The sequence below is a fragment of the Gymnodraco acuticeps genome, unplaced genomic scaffold, assembly GCF_902827175.1.
Source record: "Gymnodraco acuticeps unplaced genomic scaffold, fGymAcu1.1, whole genome shotgun sequence".
NCBI classification, from domain to species: Eukaryota; Metazoa; Chordata; class Actinopteri; order Perciformes; family Bathydraconidae; genus Gymnodraco; species Gymnodraco acuticeps.
Window position 1 is genome coordinate 1,505,130 of NW_022990015.1, and position 16,806 is coordinate 1,521,935.

At 36.0% G+C, this 16,806-nt stretch overlaps 2 protein-coding genes across 30 annotated transcripts in view; one reads left to right on the forward strand and one right to left on the reverse strand.

Moving 5' to 3' along the window:
- mycbp2 (MYC binding protein 2) overlaps nt 1-3,860 on the reverse strand; it is a 72,721-nt gene extending 68,861 nt beyond the window's left edge. For all 25 annotated transcript variants that reach the window (XM_034213627.1, XM_034213637.1, XM_034213629.1 and 22 more), the window contains exons 1-2: nt 3,157-3,860; nt 1,158-1,233 (exon numbers count right to left, since the gene is read on the reverse strand). In XM_034213627.1, coding sequence (XP_034069518.1) covers nt 1,158-1,233; nt 3,157-3,428 — 348 coding nt within the window. In that variant the 5' untranslated portion in view covers nt 3,429-3,860. The remainder of the gene's footprint in view (nt 1-1,157; nt 1,234-3,156) is intronic.
- Nucleotides 3,861-6,816: 2,956 nt separating this feature from the next.
- On the forward strand, nt 6,817-16,329 carry scel (sciellin). Of its 5 annotated transcripts, none has more exons than XM_034213611.1 (26): nt 6,817-7,074; nt 8,372-8,407; nt 9,349-9,409; nt 9,621-9,683; nt 9,796-9,867; nt 10,003-10,035; nt 10,184-10,222; nt 10,318-10,356; nt 10,561-10,632; nt 10,721-10,789; nt 11,217-11,288; nt 11,394-11,462; nt 11,558-11,611; nt 12,363-12,431; nt 12,552-12,599; nt 12,687-12,728; nt 12,819-12,893; nt 12,982-13,035; nt 13,134-13,181; nt 13,815-13,883; nt 14,024-14,074; nt 14,157-14,219; nt 14,330-14,398; nt 14,867-14,975; nt 15,425-15,527; nt 15,636-16,329. In XM_034213611.1, exons 2-26 carry the CDS (start codon nt 8,380-8,382, stop codon nt 15,650-15,652), a joined length of 1,488 nt encoding a protein of 495 aa, XP_034069502.1. In that variant the 5' UTR covers nt 6,817-7,074; nt 8,372-8,379; the 3' UTR covers nt 15,653-16,329. The 5 variants fall into 5 exon arrangements, with proteins under 5 accessions (XP_034069502.1, XP_034069503.1, XP_034069499.1 ...); XM_034213612.1 differs by having other exon boundaries at nt 10,321-10,356; nt 11,555-11,611; XM_034213608.1 differs by having other exon boundaries at nt 6,819-7,074; nt 11,555-11,611.
- The last annotated feature ends 477 nt before the right edge of the window (nt 16,330-16,806 follow it).

Genomic DNA, 16,806 nt, shown 5'->3' on the forward strand with positions numbered 1-16,806 from the left:
ACATGCCGTCAATGCAAAATCTAAAACATAAACAAAAACAAAACCACCTCCATTGATACAGCTAATGCTTTCTATTTGGACGGAGGAGATGAAGGCAGGCAACTGTTGCCGTGGAGATGTGGCACACATTAGGTCGCTCGGCAACAAGCCATCATGCTCAAACCAGAGCCACTCCCATGTGACTCGCTGTATGCCCATCCACCTCTCAAACGTCATGTGTGGATGGGCTCCGTGGCATCTGACCAGCCTCCACCACTGACAAAACATTCTACTGCCAAACACCTCCAGGATCAGGGCTGCAACTAATTATCTTTTTCATAATAGAGTTTTCCTCTGATTATATTTCCAAAAAAATAGGGAATTATTCTATAAAATGCCAGAAAAGAGGTTGAAAACTGCTTCTGATATTTAAAAAAAAATCATTATCAAATGTATCAATTTATCATTGAGCAAAGTAGTTGCCGATTGTTTTTCTGTTGATTGAATAATCAACCTTTTGCCAATAGCTACATTCAAGATTTCAGAGAATATAACCTTATCTTTTATCGTGTCCTCTCCAAATGTTAATAATTCAGTAGATTCATACCTGAGGCTGTGACAGATGAAAATTAAAACCGTCAATCATGTTGATCTCATTAATATAAAGAGAAAATGTTCAATACTAAATGTATGTATTCATTAAAATGCTTTACATGGAACTAGTCATTATTATTATCATTATTATGATGATCTTTTTCATTTTTATTATTTATTTTATTTATTTCTGCTGCCCTCCCTTGTTAAACCCCATCCCTACTGACTTTGTGAAATAACATGCACACATATGACAATTAACACCTCCTTGTTTCCTCTTATCCTACATAATGTTGATAACTGTCCAGTCACTGTGTGTTCTTCCTTGAGTTGTTCTGTTTAATTTCAAGTTTTGTTTTGACTTATGCCCTATTTTATTGCACTTTTTTATGATTAACATTGTGTGATGTTAAGTATTATGTATTTATTTAAAGACGAAAATAATTTAATAATGTATAATTGGAATGGTTAAATAAAGAAAACATCTCTGAACATATTAATTAGTACAATTCAAATATAAAAACATCAATATTAGCCTTACATTAAGGAACACGTGCAATAAAAACAATTGTGATATATCTTACCTTTGTTCTTGATTTTACTTTTGACTTGACCTTCTGTCGCCTCTTCAGTTTCTTCTTACTCAAAGCCTTCTTTCCCCTGAAAGTACACAGTGGTTGCTCAGTATTGCAAAATACAGCATCACATATTACAAATCTCATTAGCTTTATTACAAATATGATGAAAGGAGAATTAGACGTAAACCTAATAGTCAACACAATTATTCTTTAAGCCAGAAAAACAAACATTCATTGTTTACTGTGTAGACTAGCTGTCAAAATGTTGAATTAATGTCAGATGTCTTTTATAGTAACCACACCTTCAGCTTATATTTTAAGAAGCTAGCAAGTGTGTTCCCTTCTTCACTATCAGACATATAGCAGGAGTCACAAGGTTCAGTGTCACTCATTTTAACAAAGCCTCAAAACAAGCACAATTTAGTTTTTGTGGAAATGTCTTCTTTCAAGCTTTTGAACCAAATTTGCATTGGCTTTTCATGATAAATTCCCCTCACGAATCAGGCTGCCAGAACCAGTGTAAGGGACCAAAAATAGATTTACAGTACTACTAAAAAAGGAAAAGGCTGTGCATGATTTAGTAATCATTATTCATAACTACTAAATACAGAAAAGCAATGCATCTTGTCAAGCCTGGAATAAGAGTTTAATTATAGTTTAGTTATATTACTCAATAGTGCAACTGAGTATTGATGTTTAATATCTTGCCATCATATACATTTAGATTAACATTCTGCAACCTTTTGATCACAAAGTGACAGGCTACACACAATACCAAAGTAAAACAAGGCTGACAAAATGTCTGATGTTTACAATAGTAGGTAATTCACAATGGTATGTGCAAGCAACATTTCCACCATCATATTAATAGAAAGATTGTTGTATAATAAGATGGTAGTTCAAAATAATATAATGAAGAGGTTGAAACACTGTTGTTGCTCATTTGCATAGAGCTGTACATTCAGAAGGAGATGGTTATGATAGTATGTTTCAAACGCATATAGTCGGTTTTTGTACATGGAGAGGGGGATGGGGGATACAAAAACAATTGAGTTTGTGAGGGAGGATGCTGCAATGATCCAGATACTCTGTCTACAACCTGACTGACTGTCTGCCTGAATGACGTAACTGTATTACCCGCTAATGCTAGAAAAGCAAATGAGTTCATCCACCTCCCAAACATCCTCACCCATACACGTCAAACGTGGTGTATGAAGGGCCATATGCTGTATTTATTATGTATGTCTTATTATTATCAGCTTCTTGGAAAAAAATTAGCTTACAAGAGGATAACCTGGGAAATGCTTTTTATCGTTAGTAACGTCAGAGCTAGGAATCGAAACAGTGACGCCGTTGGGCCTACATCAAATTATAATAAATGATTAAGTATCTTAACATATCGTGAAAACGCAAGCTTTGGAAGTTTAAAAGTGATTCACAAAACATGAACGTGTAAGACGTTTGTGTACATTTAGCTGGGCAATGGCTATATCGCTCTAAACAAATTGCTGTCATGACAGTTAGCCAGCTAGCTTGTTTTGAATATAACTCTAAGCCGATAGAGCACATCTTTGAATGTGTTTAACCCAGGTAAGTAAGGATTTTAATTTCGATTAGATTGTGTCAATGACTAAAGAAAACAGAATCTCCAAAGCATCTAGGCTGCAAACCTCTCGAGTAAGGGTGAAGTAACGTTAGCTTAGCTGGCTCTGATAAAGCTAGGGAAGTCAGAGCCAAAATGCTACCTAGCAAGCAGACTCCTTCAAGAGGGTGCACCCAAAATATGGGGCTCCTGGCATGTTGTTTGAAGTTAAAACAATGACTTGTATGACTAGAACCCCTCTAGCTCAAGAGCCATGCATTACTGTTGACAGAAGTGTATATGTTGTTGAACTGTAGTACCGCTAAGCAAGGGTTAATGATAGCTTATGGTAGTTAGCACAGCTAGCCCTACAGATGACAGACCAGCCTCTCTGATATCTACATGTTTACGGTAACCACTCACCGTCCTTGATTTATCCCTTGCTCTTTATCATTAATAGCGGTGGTATAAATCCGTCTGTATCGTTCAGCCAGTGCTCGCCCTGAGAGTAAAAGCTGGTACCGAGTCCGACAATCCGACTGGGCTCCGGCTGTCGGACAAGAACCCATCCCAGAACCGATGGTGGAGAGCTCGGCTCCTGCTCCAGATATGACCCGGACACCCAGCCCCATCGACGGCGATGAGGAGGGCAGAATCCCTCCACCGGCGGCCGCTGCCGCAGCAGCACACATCATCGTTTTGGAGAACAATGCATATATTACACAAAAGATATCACAGCTAGATAATTTCTAGCCATCAGATGCGATCCACTTGTCATCAAATCCGCCACATGTCACATTATTTGTCCGTTCCAAGTTGCAGAAATACCACAATTAAACGTCCAAGGTCCCCGGTTATTATAAGCGCAAATTGTAGCCAATCTGGTGGTGCAGCTACGGTCTTCCTATCCCGGCCACAGCGTCAACACGGTGCTTGTCTCCCGAAAATAGATCTTCTCAAGCCATAATACATGTGCTAGTAAAACAGCAGAAACGGCACCGTTAATTTCCAAAAACTGCCTGTTCGTGTTTCGGTTTCATTCGTTCCTTGAATATTTCTTGACCCCAGAGAGGCAGCACCCTCAGTAGGGCTGCCATCTTAGCTCCATCATCCCTCCCCTCCCTGGCTGAGTGTTGCGTCGCTAGCATGCCGGGATATTTTCATATGACTATACTGGGCGATGCTATCAGTGATTCATATGAACAATTATCTCCCTGTCTATACATATACCAATGCTTAGTTCATTATTTTTAACCCAAATCGATAATTGTGAAAGTGAAATGGTTCCTTTTAGAGAGAAAACAGAACCATATGCTATTTTGCAGAGTAAGCACAGTCAGAAACATTTAATTAGCAGATGTCCATACAGGGCCCCTCCCAGTTTGATCTAAAATTGGCACATTGAGATGCTTTTAAAGACGATTACAAGCTGTGTTGTCCTTAAAATGCTGAAGCTCGGGTTTGACCTTTAAAAATAGTGTTTTATTTAGTTAAGACTGCTTTGACTTCATAGCTCATTATTTCTTCTCTGCTTTTACCATTTACAATAAATTAACTACTGTTACCTCAGCAGCTGGGACCATGTGTACTAGCATTGCATGTCTATCTCCTGTGGCCACTACAGTTGCTGCAATTTGATGTCGGACATAGTTTGCACCTTAAACTGTATTTATTGAAAATATATTTCAATAGCCTATGCTTTGTACAAGGACTGCAATCATGCTTTGATCAGATGTTTGTTATACAGTGAACTTCTTTACTGATCAGGCCCCAGCTGCAGTAGCTCTCTCTACATAAAGCAAAAGACAACCTTTTTTTTATAAACATGCATGATGTGGATCACATTTGGCAAGATAACAAATCTACTGTCAGTTTGTGTATGCCTTAAATTCCCAAAATGCATGGGTATACTGAAGTGCTTACGTAATGCAACATGCACATTATTATGATAGTAATATTTGCATTTTCACCTTCTGACAGGGGCAACACAAGGAGGAGCAGGAATACTGCATTGGGGAAAACTGGGAGACACGTGTTACATAACATCAGTCGGAATGTCAGTGAAGGCCAAAATAAACAGCAAAACTGGTGCAGGTAGGACACATTTCACAGGTATGTGCAAAATATGTTGCAGTCGCAACCATGTTATGCTGAGAACATGTATTCAGCAAGTACATTTAAATAAGTGTTATGTGTATGTCATCTCTTTCAAATGTGTGTACATGTGGATGTGCATGCACATTTATTGAGGTAGAGATACATAGAGAGAGATTTACACAGGCCCTAGTGATGCTTTATTGGTTGCCAGGTTTTGCAGTGGCCCAATGACAAGAGAGGGGTCGGTCTACATTCTCTTCTCATAGCAACCCAGAGAGCATTATAAAGCACAATTTCACAGCATGTGTCAGTGACGACAACTGACTCTTACCGTAAGAATTTACTATCATAACACTGAGGGATTGTCCAATTAATATTTCAGTAAGACATATAACAGCAGCTCAGTTGAAGTGTATGATGAAGATCCATTGTAAATCACAAACTGCAGACATTTGTTGGCCCTCCTTTTTTAAGTGGTTTTCAGATAGAAGGTTTAAAAAATGTGTAGCCTAGGGATGCATTCACATTCAGAGGCTGCTATTTAATCCCTGGTGTTCTGTGCTCTATTCTGTTGGCACAAATAGAGCACAGAAGGGTGGGATATCTAGGCCAAGATTATGCCATAGTTCAGGCATGAGTGTCACAAGAATGAAAAGAGATGGCAGACATGCAATCCAGTTGGTGTTCACACATCTAGGAAGCAAGGCTTGAATGAAAAAATCCTTGGAACTAAGTGTGTGTCAACAGTTATCCTAACACAAATAGTCCTAATGTGATATATATATCCTTGGGATAACATGTAATATTTACCTTTTTTAAAAGTGTTGCACAACCTGTATTGTCATTTCCATCATTGTAACTCTAGCGCCATCCAGTGTCAGTAAATCCCACTTGAATTTGTGCATCCATAAATAAGGCAGGAAATTATTGTTGACTGAAAGAATACAGTTTACCGCTTTCCAACATTTTCTTAATGATAATTATACCAAATTGCAAAATTTGACTTTGAATGTTTACCTTTTTTTTAATCAGTTCATAATAAAATAAGCATGGTTGTCTTTATTATGAACACTTTACAATGTGATTTTCATTCATACTTGTTCATTCAGATAATGTCTTTCTATTAACTATTTTCTCTTCCTGTTCACATTTAACCTAGATCGATCTTTCCAGAGTAGTCTGCATTCCTTTCGTTCTGTCACTGTGACTAGGAGGGGTTCACTACAGTCATGTTGTCACACCTCTGCATGCTATGTGCCTTTCATACTTTTGATCATTCACAACAGGGCACACCCAATAATAAAACTCACTGTCACAGACAACAGTGCATTTATAGTTCCAGTCTGATTGTCACTCAGTTTTATTTATACTCCTGATGATTTTGGATGTACATGTAACCCTAAATAACCCGTAACTTCCCCTTTGATAGCAGAAAAGAGGCCTCTTCTTTAATAGATGTAATTAAACATTACATTTAATAGAAGTTTTAATCACAGTTTCAGTGCATATGTGAGACCTGTGCTGGCGTCAGTTGTGTGCCTTTGTGATCAGCATGTGAAGGTGTGAGTACTTCAACTACGAAACCTGAGTGATAAATTATTAATCTAATAATCTGATACTAACCCAGTAAAAACCACCATTCCTTACAGTACTTGTAGTAACATACATGTTTAAAGTCCAAAGTCCAAAGTCCAATGTCAGCCCTCATTGATTTAAAACGAGGGCCTTTTGTTCTCAGTTCAAAGTTCAAGGGGACAGGTAAATCATATATCTAGACCTTAGATAAATATATTTTATAGTTTTTCTTGCTTTATGTCACAGTGAATAGGGATCAAATCTTTCAAATAGGACATTATTTAATAGTGTCTCGTAAAATCACATCAAAGTTATTGAAGGTTAAAGAGGCACACACTTCCACACCCACATTGCAGTTCTGCTTCCTCGAATTCTAAGTAGAATTTCAAGTCCTTCAGCACTCCACCCAATCAAATTGTTTCTGCAGATTGACAACCAACCATTATTAAGGTATAGACGGCGATGACAGAAAGAATCTGGAGTGAGAGAGAGAGCGTTTTCTTTGACTGTCGTCTGAAGCCACACCCTTGGGTGGCCTCATAATCTCCTCCCTTAAGGTTAAAAGCTCAAGGAATGACAAGGCGTGCAAACTGTCAAGTGATAGACAGGTGATTACAGCTGAGATACAGTAAGAGTTTACATTATCTGTCCAACTAGGCATCAGTGAAGGTACGTACCCAGTCTCTTTTAATAATCTTTTGTCAGTTGCCAGTTTACAGTAGTATTCTTGTGTAATGAAATTTAAGACATAGGAAAAGAAATTGCTTAGAAAAAAAGGGAATGATTTTAGGAGTTCTGTGAGACCAGATGTTTAATACTAGGGTGTAATGGTCCTGGAAAATAGAAGCAGAAAACATATTGTAACTATGTAATGATGTACTTCTTAAGTGACTTTAAGTATATTGACACATCGCACACACACATACACACTCTTTTATTGAATTTATGTTAGCTGTTTTTGCTTAAGATCACACGTTTACAGAGAAAAGTGATGGTGCTCAGCAAACATGAATGATTTGCATATTTTTCCTACTAACCTGTAGAGTTGGTACAGACATGTTCAGTCTTGACAGAGCTTTCAGTCAACGCTAACTACTTTGAGATATTGTATCAGATCTGCTACACACTATTATATAGTAACAGTATAGTAGTCATATTTTATAGGGACACAAATATTTAAAGCATCTTGTAGAAATACACTAAAAAAGTAATTTAAGTACCAGTGTGTTATTGACAGTACATTTTTGATAGTTACTGTAATCCTCAAGAACAATGTTTTTCAGCTTCACAATGCTCAATAAAAGTCTTATATGTAAAGGATTCCACTTTATCAATCATAATATGTTTTACAGTTTATTCTCAACAGTACTGAAAGTTTAAAGACAACTCAAAGCAAACAATTCTGTTTTTAGCTCTGAAATGCAAGACATCTGTGATATGGATCTTTCAAACAACTTCAAGCCCTACGCTAAACACATTTTTTTAAAGGCAAATGGCACTAATTTGACAGAGCAACTTATAATCAGACATATGGTGCATTTACGAAATATAACCACCCTCCCAGCTGTGGATATCTGCCTAATTGTTCCTGATATGGATTTGTTTGTGCTCTGTAGTGCATTTAGTTAAAAGGGCGTGATCTTATCACGAATAGCTAATGGAATGATACTGGTACGCCCTTCTGTTTTGCTGACAATACTGTGTTTGAAAAAGGTGTGTTATAAAGGGCAGGTGGACACAGATCAAGACAAACCAGTTTGGGGCTCAATCAGTGAGTTTAGGGTTGAGCAAAACTGAAATATGTCAGTTATGGTGAGAAAGTGCACATAAGGAGAACAATGACATAAGTAATAGCTTTGATTGTTAAGTTCATGTAGTGATCTCAGGTCAGACGTTATTCCACAGTACCATCTAGTGGCCAATGTGGTTTCATTATGTGATGAATTTCCTTGTTTTTCACACACAGGTTACAAAATGAGCGCGTATTCAGCATACAAAGCGCGTAAGTATTAAGAAATATAAATAAATAAAATACAGAAAACTAAAAAACACATTGTAATGTCAATATCCAAAGGTTACATTTGTCAAATTATGTTAATCCAACTCTTCTACAACTGTAATATTAATTGTATTCAAATTGATTTATTTCATCCGTAATATATTTTCCTCTATTTCTTATTTCACATTTTCTTTTTATTGTTATTATTTATTGCACATTCACAGCCATAAGAATAATACGCCTGTTTTTTTTAATATTGAAAATTAAATGTTTTTAATCTTATTGAGTATTTATTTATAGCCCTTTATATATGTAATGTAAGTCAAAGTGCATTACTGATGACTGAACAAGCTGATAATTAGACAGTAAACGTAACTCTAGATTAATGCACAGGGTAAAAATAAATGTCATATAATTAAATTAAATTAAATATATGAAGATTGATTAAAAACAGTATAAGAGATGAAAGAAAATCAACATATTCTTGACGCTGAACTGAAAGGCCTGACAATGAAGAACAATGATGAACCCATTCACAACCAAATTATATTTCACAATAACACATAACACATAACACAAACAAATGCTTTAATTGTGGATTTTACTCCAAATGCGAATCATTGGCAATCATTTTTCTTTATTCAAATACTTAATTACATGTCATACTTTCTGTCCATTCCAATGCAAGATGATTCTGAACACTTTAAAACACATCGCATATGTATTTTGTATCAGCCTCATTATCATCAGTTTCTGAAGTCTCCATCAAACAGTACGTTCAAAGCCACCTGAGTGTAATATTATGTGTACATTGTCAAAAAAGAATACCGTATGAGCTTCACTAACAGGCACTTTCGTATTAATTTCAGTTTTTACCTGCTCAAAATATGTCTAACTTCCTTGAAAATGTGAGTTGGAGACACTCAAGTCTTTTTTGTTTTCAGCCTCTCTGCTGAAAGACAACAGCTGGATCAGAAAAGTGGACGATGAGGATGAAGCTGTTGAGTGAGTCATGAAAACATAGTGAACAAATCAAATATTCCAAACTGGCAAACCCACACAATGCCATAGCTGTTGGGTGTGACTGGTAGTTCAAGTCTACCTTTGTCTAAAAAAAAAAAAAACCTCTTTCTACATTCCTTTTGCAAGACACAGTGATGAGTCGCCTCTGGTAGTATAAATGAATTAACTTGTGATCTTTTTTTCCCTCCTTCAGCCGAGATCCAAACTTTGGCAAAACTGTTCTAAGCCAGGTCAAAACCGATGAGACTTCTGTGGGGTAAAACAACATTTAAATATTTTCTCAATAAGGGTCGCACACACAGCAACTGGGTGTAATGTAAAAATGAGCCCTTAGTCTATTTACATACTTCATTGTCCTTTGCTCACAGTCCAGGGGGTGAGGAAGTAAAAACCACCACAACTACAAAAACTTCAACATCTGTGCAGGCGCTCAGCAAGAGGTACGATAGTAACAAAAAAATAATTTCAATACATTTCAAATGTTTGTAGATTTAAAATAAATGTCGTGTTAGCAGTTGTTTTTGAAAAACATCAAACAACAGAAAATAGCTTTGATTGTGATTCTATCATTGTAGATTTACCGGAAGTCCGGATAAGACGAGCAGCAGGTTAGTACCGTATTTATACTCATTTATAGTTGTTTTCCTCTGCAGACACACAGTGCCTGTTCATTTGTGCTGAAATCCTTTATTTGTGTTCAGGCACTTTGAGTCATTTTAACCAAACTGTTGCTTAACAATGCATCTCTTTAACCAGCACCCTCCCCTCCAGCAGGACATCCTCCTACTCAAAAAGGTACATTTTCATGATAAAACAACAAATGGTGCAATATCTAGTTTCTTTTTTGTTATATTAGTATGAAGTTATCCTAACATTCTGCTTCTTTGTAGCAGCACATACTCATCTCCGAAGTCCGACTCTCCCATCAGGTATGTAAAGCTTCAGTCTATTGCACAAAAAGCAGCAACGACAGAGTACATTATGTGTCATTTTGTTTATCATATCACAACAGAACTACATCCAAAACTGTCATAGGGAAACCTAATACAAGGTACTAACACTTGCTACTAACCAAACCACAGGAAAGATTACCTGAGTATTTGTTCATTTGTTTTTTATTACTCCACCTTAAGCTCAAGGACCTCCTCGGTCAGCAAGGATGGCACAACCACTGAGACCACCTTCACCTCCACCCAGAGTCTTAAGTAGGGAATCAAAAATCATTAAGATGTTTCAACTTATCACACACTGATTCTGTGTCTGTTTGATGACAACTCCGGTTTTTTCTTCCAGATCCCCTGTGCTTAAGAGTCCCACCATGACTGAGACATTCAGTCAGAGGGTCAAGAATACAAGCAAAGAGTAAAAATATACTTCAATATAATCAATGGTGGTCTAAGTACTCATAATCATATTCTTAGGTTAACAAAAAATTACTAAGTATCAACTGTTGCACACATGTTTTTTCATCTATTGACTCTTCTCTATGTTTTGGTAAATGTGGTGAAATATATAATCATCTTATCCGCTTGGGCCTCTAAATGTCCAAATTCTAGGTATCACTCATTCAATCTTTGACAATATGTTGTCTTTTATAAATGTATCCAATGTTTTAATGTGAATTAATCTAAAAGGTCACAAGTAACTGTAGTTTTCAGATAAATAGCTAGGTGAAAAGTGCAATATCTTTAGTTAATGTATAGCATTTGTAGAGATGCACAAGTAAAGTACAAATTCAAACGTGAACTCAACTACAATACTTGAGCAAATGAAATATATTTTCACACAGGACACTATACTCAAGCTACTCACCAACAAAGACAACCAGAGTGACTGAAAGAACCATTAGCAGCAGCAACGAGTAAGATGTTGGCGCATAATGGACACTCATAAAAAACGTATTATTAAATCATAATATAATTTAAATCTTTACATCACTTATAACTTAAACTGTATTTCTGTACAGTGCTGAGGACAAGCTTTTTGACACACTCATCCCCTCGAAGATCAAGGACATTAACTCACCCACAGACAGGTGATATTTTCATACATAAAACCTAGAAAATAAATCACGTTGATAATGACGCCAGGCCTTCAGTAACTACATACTTGTTTTTTTCTTTACAGCAGAAAGACTGTCTCCACGGTTCAGACTGTGACAGTGAAAAGCAGCGCTGACACTGAGTGAGTTTCAAACCATAGTGTGTACAATGCAGGGGAGGCTGTGTATTATTTTGGTAACTTTATATTCAAGTTAGTCAGAAGAAAATGTCAAAAAACGAAATGTCTTCCTCTTAAAAACAGTCCTTATACAAATGCACCATTTGTTCCCATTTGAGTAATGTCTTCTAAAACTACAGTAAAGGAAATGACTGAGACTTTTCTAATAAATTAAAAATATATGTACATCTTCAATTGGAACAAATGGACTAGGGGTTGAGTCCAAAAGACAGGGTAGAAAAGTCATAAAGTACTTTGTTTCATGGGATTTGTTGACGAAAAGTAGAACATAGACACATGTTAGCCCAATGCTTCTAAACCATGACCTCTATAGGGATATCCTTTATATACTGTATTGCACTGAGCCTATACATAATAAAGATTTAGCTCCATGCACATGAGACACGAAGGCTTATTTGAGGCCCAGATGGTCAGTGGGCGTGTGAATGGTGTGAGTGTACATTGTGGTCTTGCAATGCCTGTTCCCCTTTCAGTGTGTCTTTGTGCCTTAGAGCGAATATAAGAATAGATAGATATAATAATACATTTTTAGGTAATTTTCCCCTTCCATATTTTTTTTATTACAGTAAGACTAAGTACATTTTACAAGAAAATATAACTTAGATGATTTAATAAGAGGTGTAAAGCTCCCATTTTCCAATTAATATGCTTACATTTTTACATCACCTACAACTTAACCTGTATTTCTGTGCAGTGCTGAGGACAATCTGTTTGACACACTCGTCCCCTCGAAGATCAAGGATGATTACTCATCCTCAGACAGGTGATATTCCCAAAATAAAACTAGAAAATGAATTATATGGATAACAAGTCAAGGAAAAATATGAAATATTCAAAAACTATATATTGTAATGGAGGGTTTTTTTCCTCTTTACAACGAAAGAACTATCTCCAGCACTGAGTATGTGACAGTGAGAAGCAGCAGCAATGGGTGAGTAACTGCAGCACAGCTTTAACAAACTGACTATAACAATAAATACCAGTCAGTTTGATAACAATCATTTGTCATTTTTTCCAGAAATGATACTAAAGCTACCACCACGACAAGGAGTTCCGCCTCGTAAGATCGACATCCTTCAATATTTATTAATTTTTTTAAATAAAAAAAGGATTTCAAACTCATATATTTGTGTGTATTTTTTCTCTACAGTGCCGAGGATGACCTGTACGACACCCTCTTGCCTAAATCCATCACAAATGCATCCAGTCTGTCTTCTTCTTCCAGGTGAGATGCCTCAGTGAATAACCTTTATACAAAACACAAACATTTATTTATTCATGTCATTGAAATAATTGCATTGTCATTGTGTCAGCAGCAGCAGCAGCATCACAAAGAGAGAGAACATCACAATTGCGAGCAGCAGAGGGTGAGTGCTGGATTTGAATAATGGAAGTAATGCCATGGTTATTTACTTGTTCCATTAAGTTATCCTGGTTTCTTCTGACATTGTGTTTATGCCTTTAGAGCCTCAAGCCCAGTGTCTTCACCATCCTCCACCCACAGGACCTCCAGGTAAACATGCTGACTGGGATTGATTGGGGTTGATGCCATGTGAAGAAATGTGTCTATATTTACAGAGGAAATACTATGTGTATTTTAAGATTGGTTGTAAACCAAACCAGATTAGATCATTTTGTGTATTATATGTAGTTTTCAATAAATAAATAAAAATATCTAGTTTTTATCTAATAATACTAATTACTCAATCTCATTTTACATTCACAATGTCTGAAAAAAAGGCAATGTTCATTAAAATAGACTACTTTAAAAAATGGAAAAAAGAGCAAACAATATTTAAATACATTAGCAGCAATATCAGAGTATCCATTGATTTCATGTCCTTTATAAAAACATGACATTTTAGTTTATGTCAGAGATCATGGCATGTGTAAGTTTTCCTGTTTATACACATCAAGACATCATCATTTATTGTTGTTTGCTATTGAACATCAAGACAAAGTACAGCTGGGTCTGATGTAAATGTCATTAATTAATAGATCAAGAAGTAACAAGGTTTATTGAAAGAGATTACATTAGAACAAATAGTATAATATTTACATTTTAATAAAATTATAAAGATAATTTGTACAAGATAAAGAAATGTGTACCATTTGCAACTCATTGATATTCCTCTTGGACACACAGCTACAGCTCGTACACTGATGATCTTCCCTCCACCCGCACCTCCTCCTACACCATCAGCAGCACACCCAGGTAATCATTAAACTATTATCGACATCTCTCACACCCACACATACACAACCATTGCAGGGTTTGCCTATGCTATACAACCAGATGAAATGTGGCTGCAGTCTTTATTACATCCCTTATCTGTTCTGTGTTTGCACACACAGTGACGACTACAGCAGCGACAAAACCTTCTCTTACTCCAAACCAAACTCCAGGTAGGAAGCAGAGAAAACTATCTCTGCATGTACAGTGAGTTAAAAATATTACTTATCTATGGTTCATTTTGTTTTCCTACAGTTATGAGTACACCAGTATCTCCAGTCCAACCTCCTACTCCTCCAAAACATACAGGAGCAGCAGGTATTTCATGAAATTAAACATGTTTAATATTGTTGTACAAACATGATATGGGAGTAAAGTAAAGTAAGACTGTTATGGAAACTGATATTAGTGTTACTGTATTCTCACAGCAGGTCAGATGACATGACAGATTCAGTCTACTCATCCTCCTCAAAGAGTGTGTATGCAGCTCCTGAGAGGTAGGAAGTGCATTCTTTGTAGACCTTGGAAACAGCAGGTCCACAAAAAAATAGTGAACAAATGTACTAATAGCCCCGCAAGGCAATTGTGCAAGGCACAGTGGTGCTATGAGCAAAATGTCACAATGCTAACATGCTCACAATGATAATAATAATAATAAAAATACATGGGATTTTTATAGCACTTCCTAATGCTAATTTCCTAAAAAAAATTGTTTTCTAATTTCCTGATGCTCAAAGACGCTTAATGCTAACATGGTGATGGGTGGAATGTATTATGTAAGGCATAGTCTTAAAGGGTCCCTATTATGCTAATTTTTATGTTACTACATTTTTGTGAAAAGATATAAATCTGCTGGTGGCACTAGATGAAAAAACATCTTTAGGATCATATATATAGGTCAAAGACAGAGACAGTATATCCAAGGTCAACAACTTTATTTAAATATATGATGATTTTTTCAATAGAACGGTGCTTGAGAAAGACCTGTGCAGCTACTGCCGTAAGCCCTTCACTGGTGACGCCAAGATGGTCCTGGATGACATGAAGATCAACTGCCACACCACCTGCTTTAAAGTGAGTAGAATAACATTCCATTAAAATGAGAAAAATCAGTGTTTGAAGAAGTATTTAGATGCTGTATGAGTTGCAATTCATACTAGTAAAATAAATACATTCCTACTTCTTCTGTGAAGTAGAGTTTGTGGTAATTACCTGAATTGTTCTTCCCAACTGCCAAGCAGCGTAATTAGCCTGAGTAATTGGAAACACCTGTAGGGGTTTTAATTTGCAACATAACAAGGATCTACAGCTGGTAATGTTTCAGAGTATGAGGCACAGTATTCTCCTTCTGAGGTTTAGGGGATTTTAAATCTGCTTCAAATGGGAATACTTAGGTAAAGTACAGCAAAATGATACTTAAGTACAATGCGTGAGTAAGTGTTCTTCTCGGCTAACAGGTATTGTGCAGCTGACTGCTTAGCGTGTGTGTATTTAATCATGAGTGTGTGTGTGTGTTTTGGCAGTGCGAGGTGTGTAACAGCAATATGGGCTATATGAAAGCTGGGGACAGCATGTGGATCTACAAACACATGGTGCACTGTGAAAACTGCTTCGATGTCACCAGAGGTAAAAAAATAAATGCATAAATATAAGTATGAATTAATGGACATAAATGAAAAATATGTTTTTTGTTTTTCTTGATTTAAACGTTATTTAATTTTTTTGACTCTACAGAAAAATGGCGTCGCTGAATTTTCCCCTAAGCCTTCCCTGGAGATGAAGCATCTATGATTTAAAGAGAAAGATATATTGCTGTTAATCAATACCTTTTTGGTGATGTGGGATCTGTTTTTAGTTTTTACAAGCTGATAAAAGCTTTATCTTGGTGTTTTGACAAATGACAGTTACATATTGAATATACCTTTTTTAGTAACATGTACTTGCAGCTAGCTGTTACTATATTGTTGACATTGTGATATTGCTGCCTCTGTACTTTCACACATTTAAATTCTCTGCAGTCTGCAGCCTTTAAGCAGACTCTTGTGTGAAATAAGATAATGTAATATTTAGGGCCGGGGTCTTTTTCTGTGTGCAATAAAGACAATCAATATATAGCTTTGTATAGTAATGTCTCAACGACTTTGTTGTTTAGCTGCCCTGTTTGTTGTTCATATCAATATTTACTCTTTTATTCTTTATATGCCTTTTGAAGAATGGCAATCTGAGGTGTTTATTTACTTATAATGAAGTTTATCATAAAGTGTACTGAAATGGACGTATTGAGCTATTTCAATTAAGAATTTGAATTAAATTAGAATTCTAAAGGAATGATTGAATTGGTAATTGCTTTATACTAATAAAGTACAATGTATAATTCATTTTTAATTGATTGTCGTTCCCCTAATAAAAATACATTTTTAGTACTGTACAAAATGTATACTCTTTCTTGAATGTATTTTATATGAAGGCTATCATATCTTAATGTACATTTAACAGCTAAAGACAGAACTATTTCTACTTGATTTTATTATTTTTTTATATTTGAGTTACTCCATACCAGAAATGAAACAAACATGGAAGCAATTGACATACATTATCAATAACCTTGCTATATTCTCCATGACCTTACGTACAGTAGCCTGTCCTGTCAGTTTCTTCTCTTTTGTTCTTTCCTTAATTACATGATAACCTTGTCACAGATTTGCTGAAATTATTCCTTTGTATTCATGAAGAAGTTTTGTCATACCACTTAATAACACATGGTTGAACCTTTTCAATACAGATGTAGTAGCCCTCATTTGACCTTAAATTATACTCAGGTCATGTCCAAAATCAAACTATGTGAAAGAATATTAAGTTGGTTTCAAGGAAATGGTGATAATGTATATTATATCAGATGTAAATA